This window comes from Arvicola amphibius, chromosome 11 (assembly GCF_903992535.2).
Source record: "Arvicola amphibius chromosome 11, mArvAmp1.2, whole genome shotgun sequence".
Classification (NCBI taxonomy): domain Eukaryota; kingdom Metazoa; phylum Chordata; class Mammalia; order Rodentia; family Cricetidae; genus Arvicola; species Arvicola amphibius.
In genome coordinates this window covers 117,181,671-117,202,973 of record NC_052057.2, presented here as the reverse complement: position 1 = coordinate 117,202,973, position 21,303 = coordinate 117,181,671, and the positions used below count along the sequence as shown (strand labels likewise).

Here is a 21,303-nt window from a genome sequence, read left to right as displayed (position 1 = left end):
ATAAAATGTTCACAATTCATTTTTTTCATTACACAAAAATTCCCGTGACAAGTGCCTCCATTCATCCATGTATTATCAGTGACTAACTGGTTTATACATGGAAGTTTCTAGTGTGTTGCCTAGAATTCATTATTATTATTATTATTATTATTATATCAAATGAAGCAAGTTTTTCTTAAAATGCAAATATCACTTATGTTAAGAACTAAGATATGTTTACATCTTTGGATAATTCAGTACAAGTTAAGGCATAAACTTCTACTAGAGGGAAGAATGAAATCTAACTCGTGCAGAAAGGGAAAATGAGGGGTGCATGTATAAAGTAAGGCTTGGGGCTGGAACCGGGAAGCCAGGGGACTCGGGTATTTGGTAGAAATGCGAAGAATTCTCCGTTCCTTGGAAAACAACCTGCATTGACATTGATTCCATGGAGAAAAGTTTAAACACCCATCTTCTATATAACCAATCTTCTGAAACATCCTGTTTGTAAATTGATTATTATTTTGCTAACCAGAACCCACAAAATCACAATCAAGGGAGTGGCCACATCTAGGAAATGCCAGTGCCTGGGAATGACCTAAAGGATCTCTGCTTTTGGACAGTCCAATGCTAGCAACTCTGGGGAGTGTAACTCCTTTAGCATTCTTCAGCTGCCTTTGAGCTGTCACCATGTGCAAACCAGTTGGGGCAACGTGCTACGAGACTGCAAGCATTGCTGATAGCCCTGTGCGGCAGCTCCAGCCAGCGGCTGCCAATTGCCAGTCCTTTCACAGTGCGGCTAACTATGCACAGGAACATCCTTAGGGATGACCCCAGCTAAGACTCCAAACAGTGGTGGAGAGGGTTCCTGAACTGCCCTTCCCCTGGAATCAGATTGATGACTACCCTAATTGTCATCATAGAACCAACTGATGGAAGTAGATGCAGAGATCCATAACTGAGCACTGGACCAAGCTTCCGAAGTCCAGCTGAAGAGGGATGATAGGAGCAAAGGGGTCAAGACAGCTGACCCGAGCTAGTGGGAGCTCACGGACTCTGGACTAACAGCTGCAGAACCTGCATAGGACTGAATGAGGCCCTCTGAATGTGGGTGAGAGTTGTGTGGCCTGAGCAGTTTGTGGGGCCCCTGGCAGTGAGATCAGGATTTATTCCTAGGGCATGAACTGGCTCTTTGGAGCCCATTCCCTGTGGAGGGATACCTTGCTCAGCCTAGATACAGCGGGGAGGGCTTTGGTTCTGCCTCAACTTGATGTGCCAGACTTTGTTGATTCCCCCATGGGAGGCCTTACCCTCTCTGAGGAGTGGATGGTGGGTGAGGTGGGGAAAGGTGGGAAGAGCAGGAGAAGGGGAGGGAGGGGAAATTGGGAGGATTTATATGTAAAATGAAAAAAAAAGATCTTTTTAAACACACAAAAAATAAGTTTGAAAAAAGAGAATATCTTTGGGTTCTATGGTTCAGAAGACCGAGTTGAACAGCCACAGCTTGACCGGATGGTCAAGGCAGGCTTCGTAAGTTCTCTACACCTCAGTCACTCTTGTATAAAGAGTTTAAAATGATACCTACTTGGTGGGGTTTCCGAGTGGTTGGGGTTAACACAGGTTCAACAGCCCTGTGTCTGACTTGAACTTGTCCACGAGTTCCCCGATGAGCAGCAAACACCAAACAAAAAACACATTGTCTGTACTGCCTGTGGTAATAGTCGATGTGGGCCGTACTCAGTAATTAAAGGAGCTGAGCAGAGCAACTAACTGTGTGCAACTAACTGCCCAGCGAGCTCAGGCTCAGCCTGCAGGAGGTCCGGGGCTTCATCCCTTTCCCGGAGACTGTGTGATGGGGCTCAGGTTTATCAATGGTGTTAACAGCACGCCAGGGTTTGACCTTAATTTTATGAATAAAAAAAACTATTTCAACAGCTATTGAACAGTTTTGAAGAAAAATAATGCTCATACCATTGGCCTTTAAAACAATAGTGTCTTCCAATTGTCTGGTGCTGGAACAAAACACTGGGGACAATAATATCCTTTAGATAATGATTTCTATAGATCCACATAAACCAGGCTCAGTTATTAAGGGGAAAGTGAGTTTAATAAGATGGTATTAACCAGATTCTGCATCATCTAAGGAAGTATTTCATAAAAATGTTTTGGATATCAATCGACCTCTGGCAACGTTAGTGTTGTCAAAATGTGTATTATAGTGAGGTAGGCAGTTCCAAAAAAAAAAAAAAACCTCTCCATTAGACAGATTTAAATTTTTATAATAATATTTAAGAAAACGATAACATTATGAAAGAACGAAATATCTGATTAATGCTTGACTATGTACAACTCAGATATAAACTTTAAAAATAATAGAACTTATAACATTTGAGTGCATATAACGTTTTGTACATTAAGATGATTGTATGGCTTCTCTTTGCATCTGCAATCATCTTAAATAAACAAATATATACAGCCTCGACAGAACAACAGTGCATCCAAAGCAAATGTGCATTTCAGTCAGTTCTCCTGGACAAGTCTTGTCTCTTCTCTCTTAATTATATTTCCACGTATTAGCATTTCCACCCTTTCCTTGACAGTCTGCAGATCTCTGACCCAGACAAGCAACAGATTCAGGTAGGGAGAGAACAAACCAGCCGGGGTACCCCAAAACCTTCGGCAAATTTTAACACACCTTTCTCCATTTAAACTATCCCGCAAACAAGACTGAGGCTGGTCATTTCTCAAAGGTAGACCTGGGTAATTTTTAAGAATAATCCTGGTCCAGACTGAGGGAAGGAAGGAGGTTTTGACTACCTGGGAGCTGGTATCTCCTGCTTCCTTCTGGTTTCTTTCCTTAAGGCCAGTACCCCAGTTTCCACCCCAAGCTCACTGTAACCCCTTGACTCTTCACAGTATCTCATTACTATGGGGGAAAAAAAAAAAAACCCACCTAACTGGTAATTACAATCTAAAACAATTCTCTAGGGGGAGCCCTGGGCTATTGCTGACTGGTAATCTCTCAGGAATGTCAGAAAGAGGGGAGGAGTCTTAATTTTTTAGAAACTTCAGAGGCAGAGGCTCCTGGCCCTTTCATCCTTCCCCTGCTTGGGGCCTGGCCCTTTATCTCCATCCTCCTGCAGGGCCATCATCTCCCCTCCTGATGGAGTCCACTTCTTAGGTCTTTCCTCCTCCTCTTTCCTTCTTACCTTAATTACAGAGTTCCCACCCCTTTCCATTAAAAAAAAAATTAAAAAAAAGATCTTTCCCTTAGAAGGAGGTGCTGGAATTTTGACAAATTCTGTTTAAACAAAATCAATGAGAAACAGACAAGACCAAGATCTTTGGGGTGGGCTCATTGGAGCCTTGGGTACTGCACCTCCCTGTCACCGGGTCAGAGCTGGGCCTTGTGGTTTCTCATTATCCTTCACGGGGTTCCACAGGGACTAATTCCTGTCATTCCATCCATACCAACTCCTTTCCCCACCAGCAAGGGTAAAGGCATCCGGAGACCTGAGTCCACAGCAGTGGCGACTCCCAGTTCCCTGTGCTGGCTGAGGCCAGGACAGAGCTGATAAATTCATGGGAGAGCAGGCGGCAGCTTGGGCCCAGGTCTCTCAGGCTTCTCGAAGGGCAAGATCCCTCCCTACTCCCTATTCCTTTAACTAACTCTCCTAATACTTCCTGTGCAGAAGTCAAGGGCATCAGCTATAACATAGCTGGAAAGACCCAAAGACCCCACTTTCTCACACAGGAAGAGGCAACAAGTCCGAGATGGCAGAGAAAAGCGATTGGCTCTTCCTCTGGTGTCCCCACCCCCATCCACGGAACATTTGGGAACAGATACCCATCTCTCCTCTGCCTTCCATCTCCTATCAAAATCAAGGAGACACAACAAAACCCAAAGCCATAGTAATAAAGAAAAGAAAAAGAAAACAATCCTTGTCTAGTCTTTCCAGGGTGGCCAGGCAAAGTGTAAAAACCCTTAGCTGCTTCTGGGTTGGCGAGTGGAAGATTCTGGGAGGGCTGGGCTGCCTCCTCTCCCACTGCTCCTACTTCCATGATGTCTCCGACTCGTGGCCTCTTCAGGCCAGCTCCTGTTCCGCCTCAGCAGTCACGCCTCCCTCCACGGTCCCTGGCTCGGCCGGCGGACGGCACCGCTACCTGCAGCCGCAGGACTCCACCACCATGTCCTCGTACTGCTTGTAGACCACATTATTGCCCGAGTCGATGTACAGGATGCTAATGGGAGTCAATTTGGTAGGAACGCAGCAGCTGGGCGGGGTGGAGCCCGGGTCCATGGAGTTCATCAGCGTCTGGATGATAGCGTGGTTGGTGGGCTCCAGATGCGAACGCAGCGGAAAGTCGCACACGCCCTCGCAGTGATAGGCCTCGTACTCTAGGGGCGCGATAATCCAGTCGTCCCAGCCTAATTCCTTGAAATTCACGTGCAAGGGCTTTCTGCTGCAGCGCAGCCTGGACTTCTTGCCGTGTCGCTTGCCGTGGCGGCTGGCGAAAGCGGTGCGTCGCCGCCGGCGGCCGGGCGAGGGCAGCCAAGGCCCGGCGTCTGGGGCACCCGACGGCGCTGGCCATGACCCCTCGGTTCCCGCTGCCTCGGCAGAGCCGAGCTGCTCTCGCATCTCGGCGAACAGGTTCTTGCGCTGGGATCTGGTGAACACCACGAGCAGGGCGCGCTCTTGGGGCGGCCGCATTCTCCGTCCGAAGCCCAGACTCCGCAGGTCCGGAGGCGGTGGCTGCTGGGGACCACTCGCTCGTGCCTCGGTATCCCCAGCGTCCAACTCGCCCCAGGCTGCCCGCAACTCCAAGCACAGCTGCTTCCACGGCTGAGGGCGCAGGCCCTGCCACACGTCGAAGACTTCCCAGCCCGTCTGAGTTGGCTCCTGAAGATCCAGGGTCCTGGCGTCCAACAACAGAGGGGACAGACAGGGAAAGAGCTGCACGTGCAGCGGTCGGGTTGGTGGCCCTGAGGGCGCTGGGGGTACCTGGCGATAAAGCCTCAGCTCTGCGCCCACCAGCTCTTCTTTGTCTGAGAGCGTGGACACATCAAACAAATACTTCTGTCTCCGGAGAGGAGTGTGCGAGAGATCGTCTGCGAGATAAAAAAAAAAAAATTACAGTCAGTTTCACTTACCGGGACATCAGCCCGGTGCTCTTCGGCAGTCCCCAAGAGGAAGAGAGAAGGAGGGGGCAGGCAGCTAGGGAGTCCAGTTCGGCCGCCCAGCCACCTCCAGACTCACTGCCTGGACCATACACTGCTTGGGAAGGAACCAGACCCAGACCGGACCCCCGCCTCAGCTCAGCTGCTGCCTAGGACAGAAGTCTGTACTCCCCGTCAAGGCAGCTTCCCTGGGCTCCCCCTTAACGGGCTGTGTAACCAATAATATGTCCTTGTGGTGGCAAGTCTGGGCTGCCCTCCCCCAGCCCTGCTGTGCATGGGCTCTAATCATTGATGCTCAGATATTACCTCTTCCAGTAGGCTACCCCAGACCACCCTGACCCAAAGCAGCCTTCCTGGGCCACTGTGGCAGGGCCTTGGCTTATCATCTTTCTGGCACTTGAAATGATCTACAATTATCCCCTATATGCTTGTCACAGAGTCCTTTCTTTCCCAACCACCAGACACCCTTTGTCGGTCCACAGAAGCGAAGACCAAGTCCTTCAGTACCACAGACCCAGAGCCCCAGGTGATGGACCTAGAGTACACACAGGTCAATAGGTGCGAAAGTTGTAAAGCAGTGGTTATCAATTTGCCTCTCGGGTGTCAGTGTCTGCTTATCAAACTGAAATCGGTACCCAAGAACGGGACCCAAGCTTTTGTGTGCTTAGTTGTGAAACTGTGATTTACGGGCACTTTCATTCCACAGACCCGCTAGGCCATGGTCGTCTTCCTACCCTCCAGGCAGTGCTTTTAGGCAGGCAGGATGCAGACAGAATGAGGAATTCCGGTGTCACCTCTTCCTTTCTTTTCCCATCTTTTTCTTCCTTCCTTCCAACAGATGAAAGCGTGATACAGCTTTTGGAAGTGGGGACGGAATGATGCACAGACTAGCACGCCAGACTTACATCCCTGGAGATCTTTGGTACATGGGAAATAGGCATTCCTGGAAAGAGCAAGCCTCAGCCAGGGATACCTAGTCCCAGGCCACAGCAGGCCCCACCCCTTTCCCCACCATCCAATCAGTCCCAGGCCACAGCAGGCCCCACCCCTTACCCCAACATCCAATCCGATATTCTGTTTTGCAACGAATCCCAAAGATTCATTCCTTGGTTTCAAGTGAGAGAAAGACATTTGTGACACATACAGACAGGCGGACTTTAAATTCCAAGGCAAATTCTTTAGAAGGAAGGGAAAATTAGATTCCTTTCTTGACACATCTGTGCACGCAGCCAACATCACTTCAATGTGGAAGGTGGAAAGCTAAGCAGATCTTCCTGGGCCGCTTTCCCATAGAATGTTTACAGCCCAGCAAATCCAAGAATCCCCAAAGCCCCCTGCTCTCCCCAGAAGCTAGTAAAGTTTGCATCCGTTTCAATAGAAAAAGTATGACCCAGTCCAGCCCAGCCCTGACTGCCTGTCCAGATGTAACCTGGGGGACACATAACCCAAGGATGCTGGCTCTGGAACCTGAGCCACACCCAGCCGGCACTCTGGGCTAACTGCTGGCTGGCTGTCTCTGAGGCACAGGCCTGCACCTGAGAGAGAGAAAGCCGTGAGAAGGGTTAGAGAGGAGGAAAGGAGGAAAGCTGCTGAAGTTGATTTATGGATGCCAAGACCGTCAAGCCAACCAGCGGCGAATCAACGCACGTTCTTTTTCTTCCTAGAAAGCTGTGTCCCACAATGGTGCTTAGCCACTACCCAGATTTCTGTACTTGTCACCCTAGGCTTCACTGCCCTGCTCAGTCTGAAATGAGAAAGACACACTGCAGACACACGCTGCTCCAGCTACACACTGTGAGGGCTAACTGTTCAGACCTTGCTTCCCACGCGCAAATTGATAGGGCAAGTAAATACTGTTCCCATTTCTATGGCGGAAAAAAATAAGACTTGAGGAGATCGACTTTCTAACATAAGAAATGAGGTGGGGGGGGGGGGAACACTTAGATCTACTTAGTTCCACAGCTTGAGCGTTTGGCCGTGAGTCCCATTGCCTGGGTTCTTTGTGCCAAATACAGAATTCTAGAAGCAACCAAGAGTGGTTGGGCCTAAAGGGAAGGCGGATACAGATCAAACTGTATTTGTAGAGCTTGCTGGAAATAAATGCTGACCTCCCTTGGGAAGTCATTTCCACTTGTGTGTTCATAGTTTGATGTACTTGGTCTCTGGCTAGAGAACACAGGCAGGTACAGAGAATAGTGACCTGTTCTTTCTCTCTCCTGCAACATGGAGAGGATAGCCTTCTTTTGTTACCATTTTATTGTTTCTAAGGATTAGCTAATAAATGGTTAGTCTGCACAACTGAGCCAAAACTGATACCTGAAAAATCTTTAGATTCTTCAGCCTTGTCTGGTGACCTGCCTTACTAAACTATCCTATAAAGTCTATTCTAGGACTCAGGAAGGAACACAAAAGTGACCTTCAGACTCCATCTGTTCCCCTCTCTTCTTGTACTAGTCTACCTCTGATGTGGGAGGTCCTCTGTTTATGTGTTGCTTTTATTAGTTAATGAATAAAAAAAAAACTGCTTTGGCCTGTGATAAGGCAGAGTAGAGCTAGGCAGGGAAAACCAAACTGAATGCTGGGAGAAAGAAGGTGGAGTGAGGAAAAGCCATGTAGCCCTGCTGGAGACAGACGCCGGAACTTTACCTGAAAAGCCACAGCCTCATGGTGATACAGAGATTAACGGCGGTGGGTTAATTTAAGATATGAGTTATCCAGAAATACGCTTAAGCTATTGGCCAAACAGTATTACAAATAATATGGTTTCTGTGTGATTATTTCAGGGCTGAGCAGGTGGGAACAAACAAGAGGCCTCCTACTACATACCTCTTGATTGGAGGGGTGCTACCTGAATACCAGATTACAGGTCACAGCATCCTAGGTAAACACACATGTGAGAGGTGTGATCCTCTCTTGGGAATACAGGCTGGTAAAGAAGATGCCTGGGCCATCAAACTGAGTAAAGGTCAGAATTTTGTGATTCAGGAACACACACACACACACACACACACACACACACACACACACACACACCAACCTAACATTAAGAATATCTCACAGGAACTTGTTAGGGAGAAACACCATCTGAGGCTGCAGAGCCTTGGGGCTGCCTTTCTGGAACATCCTGATGATGCTGATTCTTTCGGCTCAGGGACTCACTCTCCGGGAACCACGAACATAGGTAGGGATTGGATTTCCCATCATGTGGGGAGAAGAATCACTGCCGTAGAGACAGAGCAAAGCACACAGCTGCAGGCCAGGATCCAAGACACTGTCACTAGACCATGTTACCATCTCTGGAGGCTCCTTTGTCTGTATAACCACTCTCATATTTTTGATAGTTCTATCCACATACCTTCTCAACATGTCTCCAGAGTCTCTGACTCCTAAGCAGAGGACCTGAGAAGGGAGCTGCTCTCTAAAGATCCCCTCCAGACCACATTTGCCTCACGTCTGAACCTACTTTGGAGCCCTATGCAGAAAAGACACAGCCAAGAAGGAACATCCCTTAGGTCTGCAATGTAAAACCACCATGCATAATTACTCTACAAACACTTGACCAGCTGGCCTGGAAACCCAAAGCCTGGCCCAGCTGCTATGGGTCACCTGCAGCCAGGAAACTGGCCCTTTGCACTGCCTTGCGCACACCTCATCTAGTAAATCTCATATAAATATGGGTGATGTCATCAGATAACTCCATTCCTTGCATAAATGTGCACTGTTGGTTTCTAGGTCTATGGCACTTTCTTTCCTAAAAATGAATTTTCTGCTTTAGTCTCTAAATTGAAAAATGTTCTAATTCACCACAAGAAGCTGATGTGGGATCCCCCTCTGTATGCTGTGAATACCATTGGTTAATGAATAAAGGAACTGTCTTGAGCCCGTGATAGGGTAGAACAGAGCTGGGTGGGGAAGACTAAGCTGAATGCTGGGGGAAAAGGGCAGAGTCAGGGAAAAGCCATGGAGCCACCACTGGAAACAGATGTGCTGAAACTTTGCTGGTAGGCCGCAACCTCATGGTGATGCACAGATTAATAGAAATGAGCTAAATTAATGTGTAAGAGTTAGCCAATAAGAAACTAGAGCTAGTGGGCCAAGCAGTGATTTAAATAATACAGTCTCTGTTTGATTATTTCAGTTCTGGGTGGCAAGGATGAACAAGTGGCCCCCTCCTTACAACAAGAAGCTTCTATTTGTAGCAAACTAATTTGCAACAGTTCAGTTCTCACTTGAGCCAACTCTGTGTTCTTGAATATTGAACGTGTGAAGCTTTCAAGATACAACTGCAGAGATTGTTGCTGTTGTTGTTCCTTTCATTTTTCTCCAGAAGACTAGTAGAAAAGAGGAGGAAGGGGAGGAGGAAGAAGAGTCAGATGTATCTGAAGGAAATCCTTCACAGGTAGCAAGTTGGCAAAAATACAAAAAAACAGGCAAACTTCATACTGACACTTTCCATGTAGGGTGTTTGGGGTTTTGTCTGTCGGTTTGTGGAAAGGTATCTGTAGTCCAGTCTAGAGTAGAATTCTCCATCCTCCTATCTTCCCCCCGTAGTAGTATGGTTACATTATCCAGAACTCTTAGTACAGACGTTTTAAAAATTAAAATAGAAGGAAAATGTTGATCAAAAATATGTTTCAGTCAGAATCAATATAAGAAGACAAGGCTTTTAATTAAAAAAAAGGTGGCATGGGGAGCAATTATGGGAACAGACTTTCTTAGGCAAGTGCACAAGGCTAAGGTAGGCACAGGAAATGGATGAAAGACTCCAAAGGCAGATGCTTAAATGGAGAGGAAAAGATGGGGGCAGCCTGGGCTAAGATTACCGGGCAGCACAGTCAATCAGTACCCATAGCTATTTCTCCCTAAGGGGCTGCCTCCCAGTCAACCCTCATAACATTTCTAAAACACTGAAACTTGCAGAGAGGAAGGGACCAGAACTATGCCTTCCCTAGACATTGCTGGAACCTCAGACAGCTTAAGTCCCTCTTGAGGACTCAAATTGGATTTGTTCCTGCCAGTGACCAGAACCATGAGTGAATGTGTGATTCTAAAAGGACCAGTAGGCCCTTCGCACACTGGTTTCTCATTTTCTAAGTTAACCGGCACTTTGGATGGATGCTGGTCAGGCTCCAGCAACCTCCTCCATCTCCCTGACCATGTCTTCTGTGTCTTTGAGAGGCACAGAACCTGTAGCTAGTCTACAGCTCAGAAGATTCGTACTCTGTGGCCTTTCCCAGTCACACATCCTAAGTAGGATTAGGTCCTGGAGTGCACAGATAATCAATCACCCATCTTTGCAAAGAATATTCCAGAACTCTTCCAGACTAAGCCTCCTCCTCAGCCCCCAGCTTACTGCAGACCCCGGAAGCAGTTTTGTGTGCTAACAGGGCACTGCTTTTGTGCGGGGCTCATGGCACTCAGAACTTTGATGGCCTCTCAGACCCCTTCACAAGTCTCCATTCTCTGCTCCATTTTATATTCATTTGCAAGGGTAAACTTCAGAACACCAAGACTTAGTTTAACATCTTGCAGCTGGTAACAGATCACACTAGTTCCAAGAGAAACCTCCAGTTCTTAGGACACACTCCTCTACATGGGTGCAGAGGAAGGAGAGGGAAGGGGAAACCTGCCACCATTTATTTTTGGTCCTCAATGTGATCCATACTTGACTAGGCTGCAAATTCCCCAGGATGCATTGTGCTTTTCTCTATAAGATGGGAAACATCCAAGCTCAGTTTTCATGGCTGTGATGGAGTCACTTCTGAGGGGTATCAGATCCAGAACCAACCTGAAGTGTCAGAATCTGTCAAACTAGATTCTTCCAGGTGGAGTCAAGAAGTCCCTCCCTCCCTGTGGTGTGCAAAGGCCTGTGCGTGTGATCTATGCTGGGTCTAGTTACTGTGCCCCCAGGATACAGTTACCTCCTGAGCAGTTTAGATCCCATCCTTGCAAACCCTGGCCCTTTGCTAAACATTCTCATTAAGAAAATGTCTTGGGGGGCTCGGCAGTTAAGAGCACTGGCCGCTCTTCCAGTGGTCCTGAGTTCAATTCCTCGCAACCACATGATGGCTCACAACCATCAACAATGGAATCTGAATCCCTCTTCTTGCAAGTGTAGCCTCGGTAAGCCTGCTCTTTCTTCTCTTTGGTACACGTTGGGAAGTATATTCTGTCCCAGAACAGTCATGGTGGTTAGATAAGGATACTGCCTGTGTGTACCTGAAAACAAACAAACAAAATGACTCCCATGTTGAGGGAAGGAGGCATAGACATGAACATTTGGGTTGCAGCCCTGATGGTGCTATGCCGACTCTGTGAGTCATTAGACTGTATCAGTATGTACGTACTGTTCATACTCTAACTGGCCTGACTTCTAGAGTTCAACTTGCCCCGTGTTTCAATTATTTTTCCCTTCCAATCCCCAGAATGATCTGGGAGCCATTCCTGAAGTCTCTGTTTTTGTATGGTGGATTTATGCTTTTTTTTCCTCACATGTACTTGGGTCAGGTAGGCTCCTTGGCTAATGTCTGGTCACCTGCCTGGACCCTATAGAGAACTTTCAGTGCTGGTACCAAGATCTGTTTCAGTAGGAAACTGTGGACCTCAGAAGGGGAGCCTTCTCTTACCTGACTGAAACTGAGCCATTGATCCTCAGCCCAGCCTTACAATGTGCCAACTCCAAACTCAGTCTTGTTTATTTCTGGGCAGCGAAGGACAAGAACCAGCCCCCTTCTGAGCACTGAGTATAGCCAATCAAAGCCTGGTTTTGTCTTGACAGATGAAGCATACACTTGGGAGATGAGTTGCTAAAATCTCTTCTGGTCACAGACTTGACTAACCAAGATCAAGGACACTTGCCATGGCTTTGTCTTTCACCTGTGTCTTGCTCTGGGCTCCCAACCACAACAGCTCAGATCTTAATTGAAGCACACACAGCAGATCAAAACCAACCTAATGGGTTTTCAGACAACCCTCCCAACCCCCACTCCTCCTCTGCAAGCTGTAGGGGCAACCAGTGCCTCAGAAAGCCAAGATGGAACTCCTTTCTGAGGACCAGGACAAAGTCGGCTTGTTGGAGGAGGCTCTTCCCACATGTGAAGGAGTGAACCCACAAAACGCCCCATGGAAATGTCACCACATCTCCTGGTAAGAGGGAGTAATTGGGGGTTTGCAGGAGTCTTAAACTCCTGGTAGAATCTGGAACTGGAAATATGTCCTAGAATTGTGGGCTTCCGCTCAAAAGAAGAAAGATAATGCAGTTTTTCTTCCCAACTAACCCTGTAGTTGCAGGTCAAGGCCAAGGTTCAAAGAGGCCCAGGATGGTGCACAGACTTTAGGAGGGTTCTAATTCCCAGTTCCTAAGCCTGCTGTTTAGGAGACGCCTCCATAATATTCTTTGGAGTGCTAAGCAGCGATGTTCAGTCTCTGGATTGCAACAGGTCGCTAATTTTGCTCTACCTTTCAACAATGTAGCAAAAATGAGATTCTTGGTGTCAGCTGCAAGCCACAGTGGGGCTTTTTCTTTTCTTTTTTCTTTTTTCCTTTCCTTTCCTTTCCTTTCCTTTCCTTTCCTTTCCTTTCCTTTTCTTTTCTTTTTCAGGTTCCCTCCCCGTAGAGCTTTCAAGCTCCAGTCTACTGGGAAGCGGACAGCAACTGGACCACCTATCTCCCTTAGAGGCAAACCATGAACACAGCTTCTTCTTGCCCTGTTCTGTCTCCTGTCTCTGTCCTCATTCTCAGCCAGCACCAACTGGTGCTGCTGGCCGCCTTTCTCTGCTATTGTACTGCCCACTGGGGTCCTTAAGCCTTGCCCCGCCCCAGACGCCAGCCTCTAACTGTACAGCCCAAAGCTTCTCCCCACCAGGCAGCATCCAATCGCCTTTTAAACTCCTGCCCTCCCTCTCCAGAAAGTCGAACTGACTCTCCACCCTGAGCAATACCAATGGGCCCATCAGGACAACTGGGAGCTATTCTAGTAATCAGAAGACAGTATTTAAACCCAAACTGAACATTAAAAACATACAGAGTTTAGACGGGGGGAGGGGTGTCAAAGGGTCTCTGCGATGGGTCCTCACTTCTGCTTTTTATATCAAAAAAATCTCCGACTCCATTTTCTTCAGTGATCCCACAAAATGATAGTTGGTGCCAAGTTATTCAATAGCAAGGGGTCAGCCAACTAATACCTTTTGTCATACTTGAAAGCACCCAGGAGTGGTTGGATTGCCCAAGGTCATTTGGTGCAAGCGGCAGTCTGTCAGGAAGCAAAACTTCCTGTATCTGCCATATTTCTATCATGCCCCCCAACACTCATCCCTTAGAAGGCACCCTACTAAGGAAGAGGTGTGCTATCACCCCAGAACTCCTGGTGGGGGAAACGGATTGTACTGAGCTTCCTTTCTATGCAAGACCAGCATTCCCAGTTCCCAGAGGATCCAGGGACAGGTGTTCTGGGCAGAAAGGATGGCTTTTGGATTCTGATCCCACTTAGGAAAGGCGCAGTCCACAAAACCTACAGGGTCCGTGGCTCAGAGGAATTTTGTTCTACTTAATGTGCGGAAACGAAGGAGGCTTCTGAGCACGGTTTTCTTCCCCTCCCCCACTAGCCATTTTACCCTGGGCAAAAGCTCCAAAGCCTCAAGGCTCCAGAAAGGAGGGTTACCTTTGATGTCGTCAGGCAAGCCTCTTGCGCTAAGCATCCTCCCGCAACCTGCACAGTAGCCACACAGATGCTAGGTCCTTTTAGCATCTTGCGGTTTCATCTTGGTGGCCCCTAAGCTTCCGAAGACAGTAAGGGTGTTGAGCTACAAGCCTATGGGTTGATTTGTGGCCTTAAATGTACCTGAATCATTACAACCTGAAGAGGAAGACAAACTCTGGAGTTTAAGACTCCCTTATCTTTCCCAGGACTTTCCCCAGGGCCTCTGGGCTAACCCTGTTAGGGAAGATACTTCAGCAGGAACCACAATGCCAGCCCTGTGCCCGGTCCTCTGCTGGCATCCCTCAAATGCACACACTTGCACGCTTAGCAAGCTCTCTCCAAGGCTGTTCTCTCTTTCCGGGGAAATAAAGCCTAGATTGGAACCTTCTGCCCAGCTTCCTCACTTGGCCGTCTGGTATGAATTAGTGTTTTTATAAGGGACTCAAACAAATCGAATACAAGGTCACCAAATAATTAACAGTTGCGAATTCCCTCCGTCCCCATTAAAATACTTCCCTGCTTATATTTCATTTTCCGTTTGCCAACGACAACAGGGTCCAGGCAAAAGTGCTAGCGCTGCTGTGTTGATTACTGTGCTCAGAAACCCACGGTTCTGCAACAGTTCTGCATCAACACAATATAGCAGGCAAACAGCAGGAAACAAGGAAGCTCTAGCATGCCCCATTCTCTCTGAAGTCTGTCTGTGCCTAGCACACCCCTGCTTCATTGTAATCTTTGAACTGAAGATAACCACACAAACTAGTAAGCAACCTGAAGCAGACGCTCCTAGACTCACCTATAAAGCTATCCAGCCCCTAAAGACCCTTCTATCTCCTCTTTGGTGTTATTTGCTCTTTGCTGTCTTCTTTCTGTGAGCAGGCTTGAAACAATAGCACACACAACACTACCAACTGTTCTCAATTCACAGTCTCTGGGAAACCTAGCCCATAGAGTATTCCTAGGCTCACTTTGTTCCTTTCCCTCATCTTTGAATCCTTGAGGGTTTTTTTTTTTCTTTTTTAAGGTGGCACTTACCAAGCAATTGCAAGGAAGGCTCTCTCTTTCTCTCCCCAATCTCCACTTTCTCTCCTCAGTTCTAATTGTCTGGCTCTCTCTTTCTCTCCCCTCTCTCCACCTTCTCTCCTCAGTTCTAATTCTCAGCCTTGACCAAACCCCAAGACCTTGGGACTGCTGGTCTTTGTGGTTTCATGATGCCTAACCTGGTTCATCCTGACCCCTGTGGTCTCAGCTCCCCGCCAACACACAGACGCACCTTTCTTCTCTACTTCTCTAAATTAAACTTTTAGCTACAACAGTAGTTTGCGCTTCTACTCAATAAATACAAGAGAAAGCCAGGCACAATACATATTCAGACCCCTGCCTCCAACGTTCCCTGAGAAGTACTCATTGGACCTTTAAGTACTACGGAAGAACATTAAGCAGGAAAGAAAATCCCGCTTTTATTTGTCTTTTACTTCTGCATCTCATCACAGTTCCTAGAAAGCTCCTTGTCCTTACTCTATCCATACAGTGTCCTGGTTTAGCATTCAGCCCCTACACTCTGACCCCAGTCTCACGTCTAAGCAGTTGTGTGACCCTGAGAAACTCCATTTCTCTAGTTCACCTCTAAAGCAATGCAGAAACAGTAGCCGAGAACGAAATGAGTTCATTCATGTTATAGCTTTTAGCATAGGACTTGGCCCACACTGAAAGGTCAACCTATCTTGGCTACTGTTATTTACCATTCCAGGGTGTTTTCAAAGCTCTCAATAAGGCCGCCTTCGGGATTAATGGACAGTAGAGAAGGCCACGGTGTTTCTGTGGAACCGCCACTCTCTTTGCTCACTTGGCTCGGAACTTGTTACTGCCTCCCAAACCCAAACACCAGCTTCAGGTTTAACTTTTAAGTTCTCCGGTGAACAAGACCTTTAACCAATTCTGTCTCTCGGAGCTTATGAGCCCATTTCGAGGCTCCTCCCCAGGAGGGACCCTGGCTCCTTGGACCCCAGCCCACTACTCTGTGGCGATTTAAACCTCCCCTAGGCAAGGCGCCAGGTTAGCACGACCAGCTCCTCTCCTGGCTGGCCCTTTTCTTTTTGCCTACCCACTTGGGGGTTGGGGGAGGGGATGCCGAAGAGTTTGGCACGTTAAGAACCCCCGCGCGCGAGAGGGGCGGAAGTCCTCGCCAGAAGCCCGGGATGCGCGGTTAGTGGGTCCCTTCCATCACGGGAGACTAGACACCGTTTGATGTGTTATGACATGAACCCTCAATTAGATCGCTGAGTTGAAACACTCCAATCAGGGGCCCAAGGCTAAGCAAGCCCCGGAAGGTCCAACCCGAGGTCACCGCCGGTGACACATCAAATCAAAATCAGTGAGAGGGAAAGTGAGGTTTTCCCTTTATCAAGCTGGGGCTGCAGCCAGCAATCCAGCCCCTCCTCCGCGCACCCCTCCAGTCCCTCTCCGCCCCCACTCCAGCTCCTTTACACCCGCACGGCGGCTTGCCACAAGCAGCAGAGTCTTCCAAGTGTCCTAGCAGTCCTCATTCAGTTTCCTTCAAACTCAGAGGACAAGGAGGAGAGAGAGCCTTCACAGCTACCGTCTCAGTGGGTCTTGGTGCGCCTAACTAGGGACCTCTGACAGCCCTGTGCATGCATTCTGAGATTAAATCTACAATCCTGCTGACCTCGCGGCGTCGATGGCCAGGGAACAGTGTTCCTCCACTCCCTATTGCCCATTTGGTGCTGGAGGAGCCTGGGGGCTCCCAGCACGGTGCCAGGGTGTGTGGGTACCTGGAGGCAAGCAAGGGCTGAAGAGTGCTCGAGTCTCTGCAGGTCTAAGGGCTCCAGAGACAGCCGTTCCTGCTTTCCGAAATTCCAAGGTCCTCTATAGATACCTTGGAACAGCCGCCAGTGTCCCTTGGTCCTTTGCCAACTTTCAGGAACTAGCGAACCAATAAGAGTGCCTGCCTGGGGTAAGAGAGAAGACCTTGTCACTTCCCAGGATGAGAAGAGAGTACCCAATCGCCTGCTAGCCTAGGCCTCTAGGATTTCTTCCCTTAGAGCAGTATTCTGGGACCTTCCATCGCCTCTCCTTTGGCTACCGTCTTAGAAACACTAGGAGGTTAACTGAGAAGTTGCTCCGGGAGAAATTGCGCTCCAGCAGAGGTAGGAAGGCGTTGGCGCTGAGCTGGAGAACCCAGGTACAAGACCTCATAGCAGCAACACGAAGAAGCCACGTGTTTTTGTAAAGGTGACTTTATTATCCCTAAAATCGTCATAAAATACGACGGCGTTAATGTGCCGTCGGGGCCTTTCAGCAGCTCATAACCCGCTGACCTCGGATTGCAGCTGCATACCTGGCGGGGACTAGAACTTTGGTTGAGAAGGAAAGCAGCTTCCAGGGATGGCTGGTGGCTGGAGACCGAGTCAGGCTTGGGACAGGTGGACGAGGGGGGCATTAGCCCACTCTGGAAAGGTTTGAGAATGTGAGAATCATCAAGGCGGATAGATGTAGCTGAGTAGTTCCCTCTGCCCAATTTTGGGGCTCTTGGGATTCTGGATACTTTCACTGAACCTTAGCCTGAGGGTTTGGGAACAGGTGAAGCTGAGCCTGGGGGTATGACAAGCAAGGACTGCCTAAATCTCTTAGCGCCTCTTACCTTCTCGGTACCTTCCCCTCTGTCCACCGTCCTTTGTTTTTTTTTTTTTTTTCCTACCCCTCCCTTCCTGCATTTTCTGAATTACTTTTTTCTCTCTAGAAGCCGGTGGAACTTTCCTCAATATCTGAGGTTTAATCAGAAGACATTGGCCATGTTGTGGATCAGTTAGGAAAGCAAGAGGGGGAAATTCGGAAGCCTATAGACCGGTGCATCCAGTCTGGCGCAGGGGATGAGGGTTGGGTCCCCAGACGCTCAGAGAGAAGAGCGAAGTCTGTCTGAGAAACGGATGCGTGCACTCCTTCGGTACCCTAAGCCCCAAGAACCCCACAGGCTTTCAGCGGTCCCTGGTTGTGCCAGTCCGGTGGACTGCGGCTTGAGAACGATCAGGTGTGCGATACTACAGGAAGAAGAAAAAGAAAAAAAAAATGACAGAAAAAAAAAACGGTGCCAGAAGGGACTAGATGCCTATGGGACTGATGTCCCTCACAACCTGCACAGGGCTCCAGGAGAACTCACAGGACTGCTGGATTAAGGCACTGCCTGTCACTGTTCCTAGACTCGCTCGGCTCCCTAGACCCTGCGCCGCTTTTCCTTGGGAGACAGGAGGCTCCACGCTTTCTAACGCCCTCACAGATGCCCTAGGGCCAGCATCCCTCACGGGCTTTGACCACTCGGTCCCTCAGTCCTTTCTGTGACCCTTCTCCATCTCCCATCATTTGCCCACCAGTTCCCTCCCTCTACGCTTCCTCCTCTAGCTACCAGACCAGCGACCACCACACTGCTTTCGGCAACAGACAACAGACGAGAAAACACAGAAGGAAAAAGAGAAAAGAAAAGTGAGAGAGTAAGGGGCAGACTGCAGACTGGAGCAAATCTGCAGCGGCACTAGGAATTTTGGGCTTGCGAAAATAAAAAAAAGGGGAGGTGTCCAAAATGGGTTGGGAATTCACAAAAGCAGCCTCTTGCCAGAGCCCGGGCAGCGCTCTGGCTGAAGAGCTCCAGCGGGAGAGGAGTCCGGCGCTTTCTTTGCCACTTACCCAGTCCTCTGTCTACAAAGCTAGTGATCGTATTAGCTGACTTGGAAGACTGGAAAAAGCTGGCATTGATGCCCAACTTCTCGGCAATGGAGTAAGTCCTGTAGATTGACAGCATGTACTCGTGGGGCACCACGCGCGGGCCCCTGCCCGGAGGCTCCTGCCCTTGAGACTGTGCCTGCGGCGGCAGCCGGAGTTCGCTCTGCCTCGGCTGGTGCTCCTGGGGCGTCTGTCCCTCCGCACTCTCTTGTGGTGTCCTCGGCATCTTCCCTTCTTTGCGGCTCCTCACGTCCTTGGTGGAGTCCAGTTTGGTGGAGGAGGACGAGGGGATGGAAGCCTGTTGGAAACCCGGCAAATCCCAGAAGAAGCTGATGAGGAAGATCGCCAAGAGCAGGACCCTAGGAGAGTCCATGGCGAGCCAGTGACTGAGTTTCCCGGAGAGGTGGCGGCGAAAGCGGCAGCGGCGCCGGGCGCGAAAGGCACAGAGCAGCTGGACAGCGGCGGGGGCCGCGTTCCTCCTGCAGACTCCGAGTGCCGGGAGCCGGGCAGCGGCTACACAAACCGAGGCCCTGCCACGCCCCCTCCCGCCCATCGCCGGGAGGGGGGAAGAGAGGCGGGAGAGCGACTCGGCGGGGAGGGGGAGGGCGGCGGGTAGTGCGGGCAGGAGGTGTGGAGTAGGGGGCGGTGGTGGGCTGGGGTGACTGCGTGGCGCAGTGCCCCCGCGGAAGGCGTGCGAGCTGCTCGCAGCGAGCGCCCGGCGGAGTCGGGAGCGCTGGCAGGGCGAGCGGGAACCGAGCGCCGCTGTCCCTCAGCTGGAGAGCCAGAGCCCGCACGCAGCATCAGGGGCCGTCTGGCAAGGGCGGAGAAGCCCACCCTCCGCAAGGCTGCCCCGCCGCACGCCATTCCCACCAGCTGCCAGTACTTTCCTGGGAGTCGGCGGCCCGGGGATCCAGGAACCCGGGAAGCTGCAGTGGCGGTGGCCAGAGCTGGTTCGGAGCGGGTGCTTCTGCCGCCGGCTGCGCGCTGGCTCGCAGTAGTGGTACCTTCTCCGCTGGGCTTCAACTTCAACCCCCAAATCGGCATTAGCACCCGCCCCCGCCAAGGGCTCAACCTTGAGCCCGGGAGTGCAGGCGCCGGGGCCAGTCCTTCACAGTCCCATTCTCTCGGTAGGATGCTGCCTTCCACAACACCCCTCGTCTATTCCCGACCTTCGAGGTCAGGCAAAGGCCACCAGTCTTCAGAGTTTGGAGCGGTGCTCAGAGATGCTGCACTTCCTTGCAGGCCCCAGCCTCTTCTCTTGCAGACCCCAAAGTCTGGCGCAGCTGCTTCTTTTCTCTTTCCTGTGATCCCCGGCTTCTCGGGGCCCCTTGTGGGCTTGCTTCCCTCTTCTTCTGCACCCGTACTTCCCCTTTCCATTTTCCTGCTGTTTTCAGGACTTCTTTCTTTCTCAAGTTTCTTCTCATTCCTATTAGATACAGCTCCCCCGCCCCCTTCAACGTCGCTGGCCTGCCTGTGTTTCTTCTTGTGGCCTCCCGAGTCTCTGTTTCCCACCCTCTCTTCCCCCACCAGACCCCTCCCTTCGCAGCTCAACCCCAATCTGTTTCTTTTCAGTCCAGCCTCACCCCATCACGAGTTTCCTTTATCTGTCCCCAGATTCCCAGTGTCTTCCCCGCCCGCCGCCCCGCGGGTTCCCGGAGCCTGGACGCTGCTGCTACACTTGGCAGGCAGGATTGCTTCTCTCACACAGCACTCTGGACAGAAGTTGTCCATAGCTCCTATGGGGTGCTCAGGCACCAACCTTAAACGTCCCGCTGCAATCATCCCACTTTCAGGGATTTAAAAATGACGAAAAAAAAAAAAAGACTCGAAGATAAGTGACTTTTCCAAGGCCATTCAGCCAAGGATAGACCCAGGAAAGAGTGACTTTGCCACTTTTTTTCCTGGTTTGATCTGAGGTGGCTGTTTTTCTGTGGGTTCACGGCCCCGCCACCTTGCCATCCCCTCCCCCCTTCTTTGGGACCCTGAAGGCCTGAAAACATGCTTTCCCCATCCCTTTATTCTGACTTCCTTAAGGTCAGAGGCATGCCTCTCACCCTGGACACCCGCTTTTATGCCTCAATATGGCAAAACGTACACAGGGAACCTTTGCGCCAGGTATGGCTCCATGACGTTTGCAGACAGTTTTCACTTCATCTTCATAACAAGCCTGAGACAGAGGCTGTGTTGTCTCTATTTTAGAGGCAGGGAAACTGAAGCCCAAGATCACACCGCTCCAGAGTCTGTACGGGTCATTGCTAGACCTTTGAGAAAGGCTGCTTTCCTCTTGCTCGCCAAACCATTGTATGTCGGCTAGGGTTATTCAGCTCATGCCTGTCTGTCTTGGATGCTTACTTGGATGCTTGAAGGTGCTTACTTTAGTTCCATCCTTCCTCTTTCTGAGATTCAGATGATTTATTATCATTTACCAGATTAAGGGCATGAAAGGAGTGGAACAGAAATTTTAAATAATATTAGGCAGATATTTAGCCACCATTACAAAATGATCTCGCTGTTCATGCTCCTTCATTTTTGGTGCACACATCCTTGTCAGAGCTTCTTATCCAGAGAGGGTGTCCTTGGCACTTAACATCAGTACCGAATGCATCTCCATCCTTCCTCTTCCCCTCTCTGCAGCTCCTCAGCATCTTTTTTTTTTTTTGGAAATCCACCAGACAACCCCCCAGTCCTCATCTTTCCTCCCATCCAGCTGCAC

General features: G+C 49.7%; 1 protein-coding gene across 1 annotated transcript; it reads right to left on the bottom strand.

Moving 5' to 3' along the window:
- Positions 1 to 4,139: 4,139 nt before the first annotated feature.
- Positions 4,140 to 18,963, bottom strand: Gdf6 (growth differentiation factor 6). Its single transcript, XM_038346903.1, has 2 exons — positions 18,555 to 18,963; positions 4,140 to 5,089 (listed from the first exon to the last, which is right to left on the bottom strand). The coding sequence occupies exons 1-2, from the start codon at positions 18,961 to 18,963 to the stop codon at positions 4,140 to 4,142; spliced, it is 1,359 nt and encodes a 452-aa protein (XP_038202831.1).
- Positions 18,964 to 21,303: the final 2,340 nt, after the last annotated feature.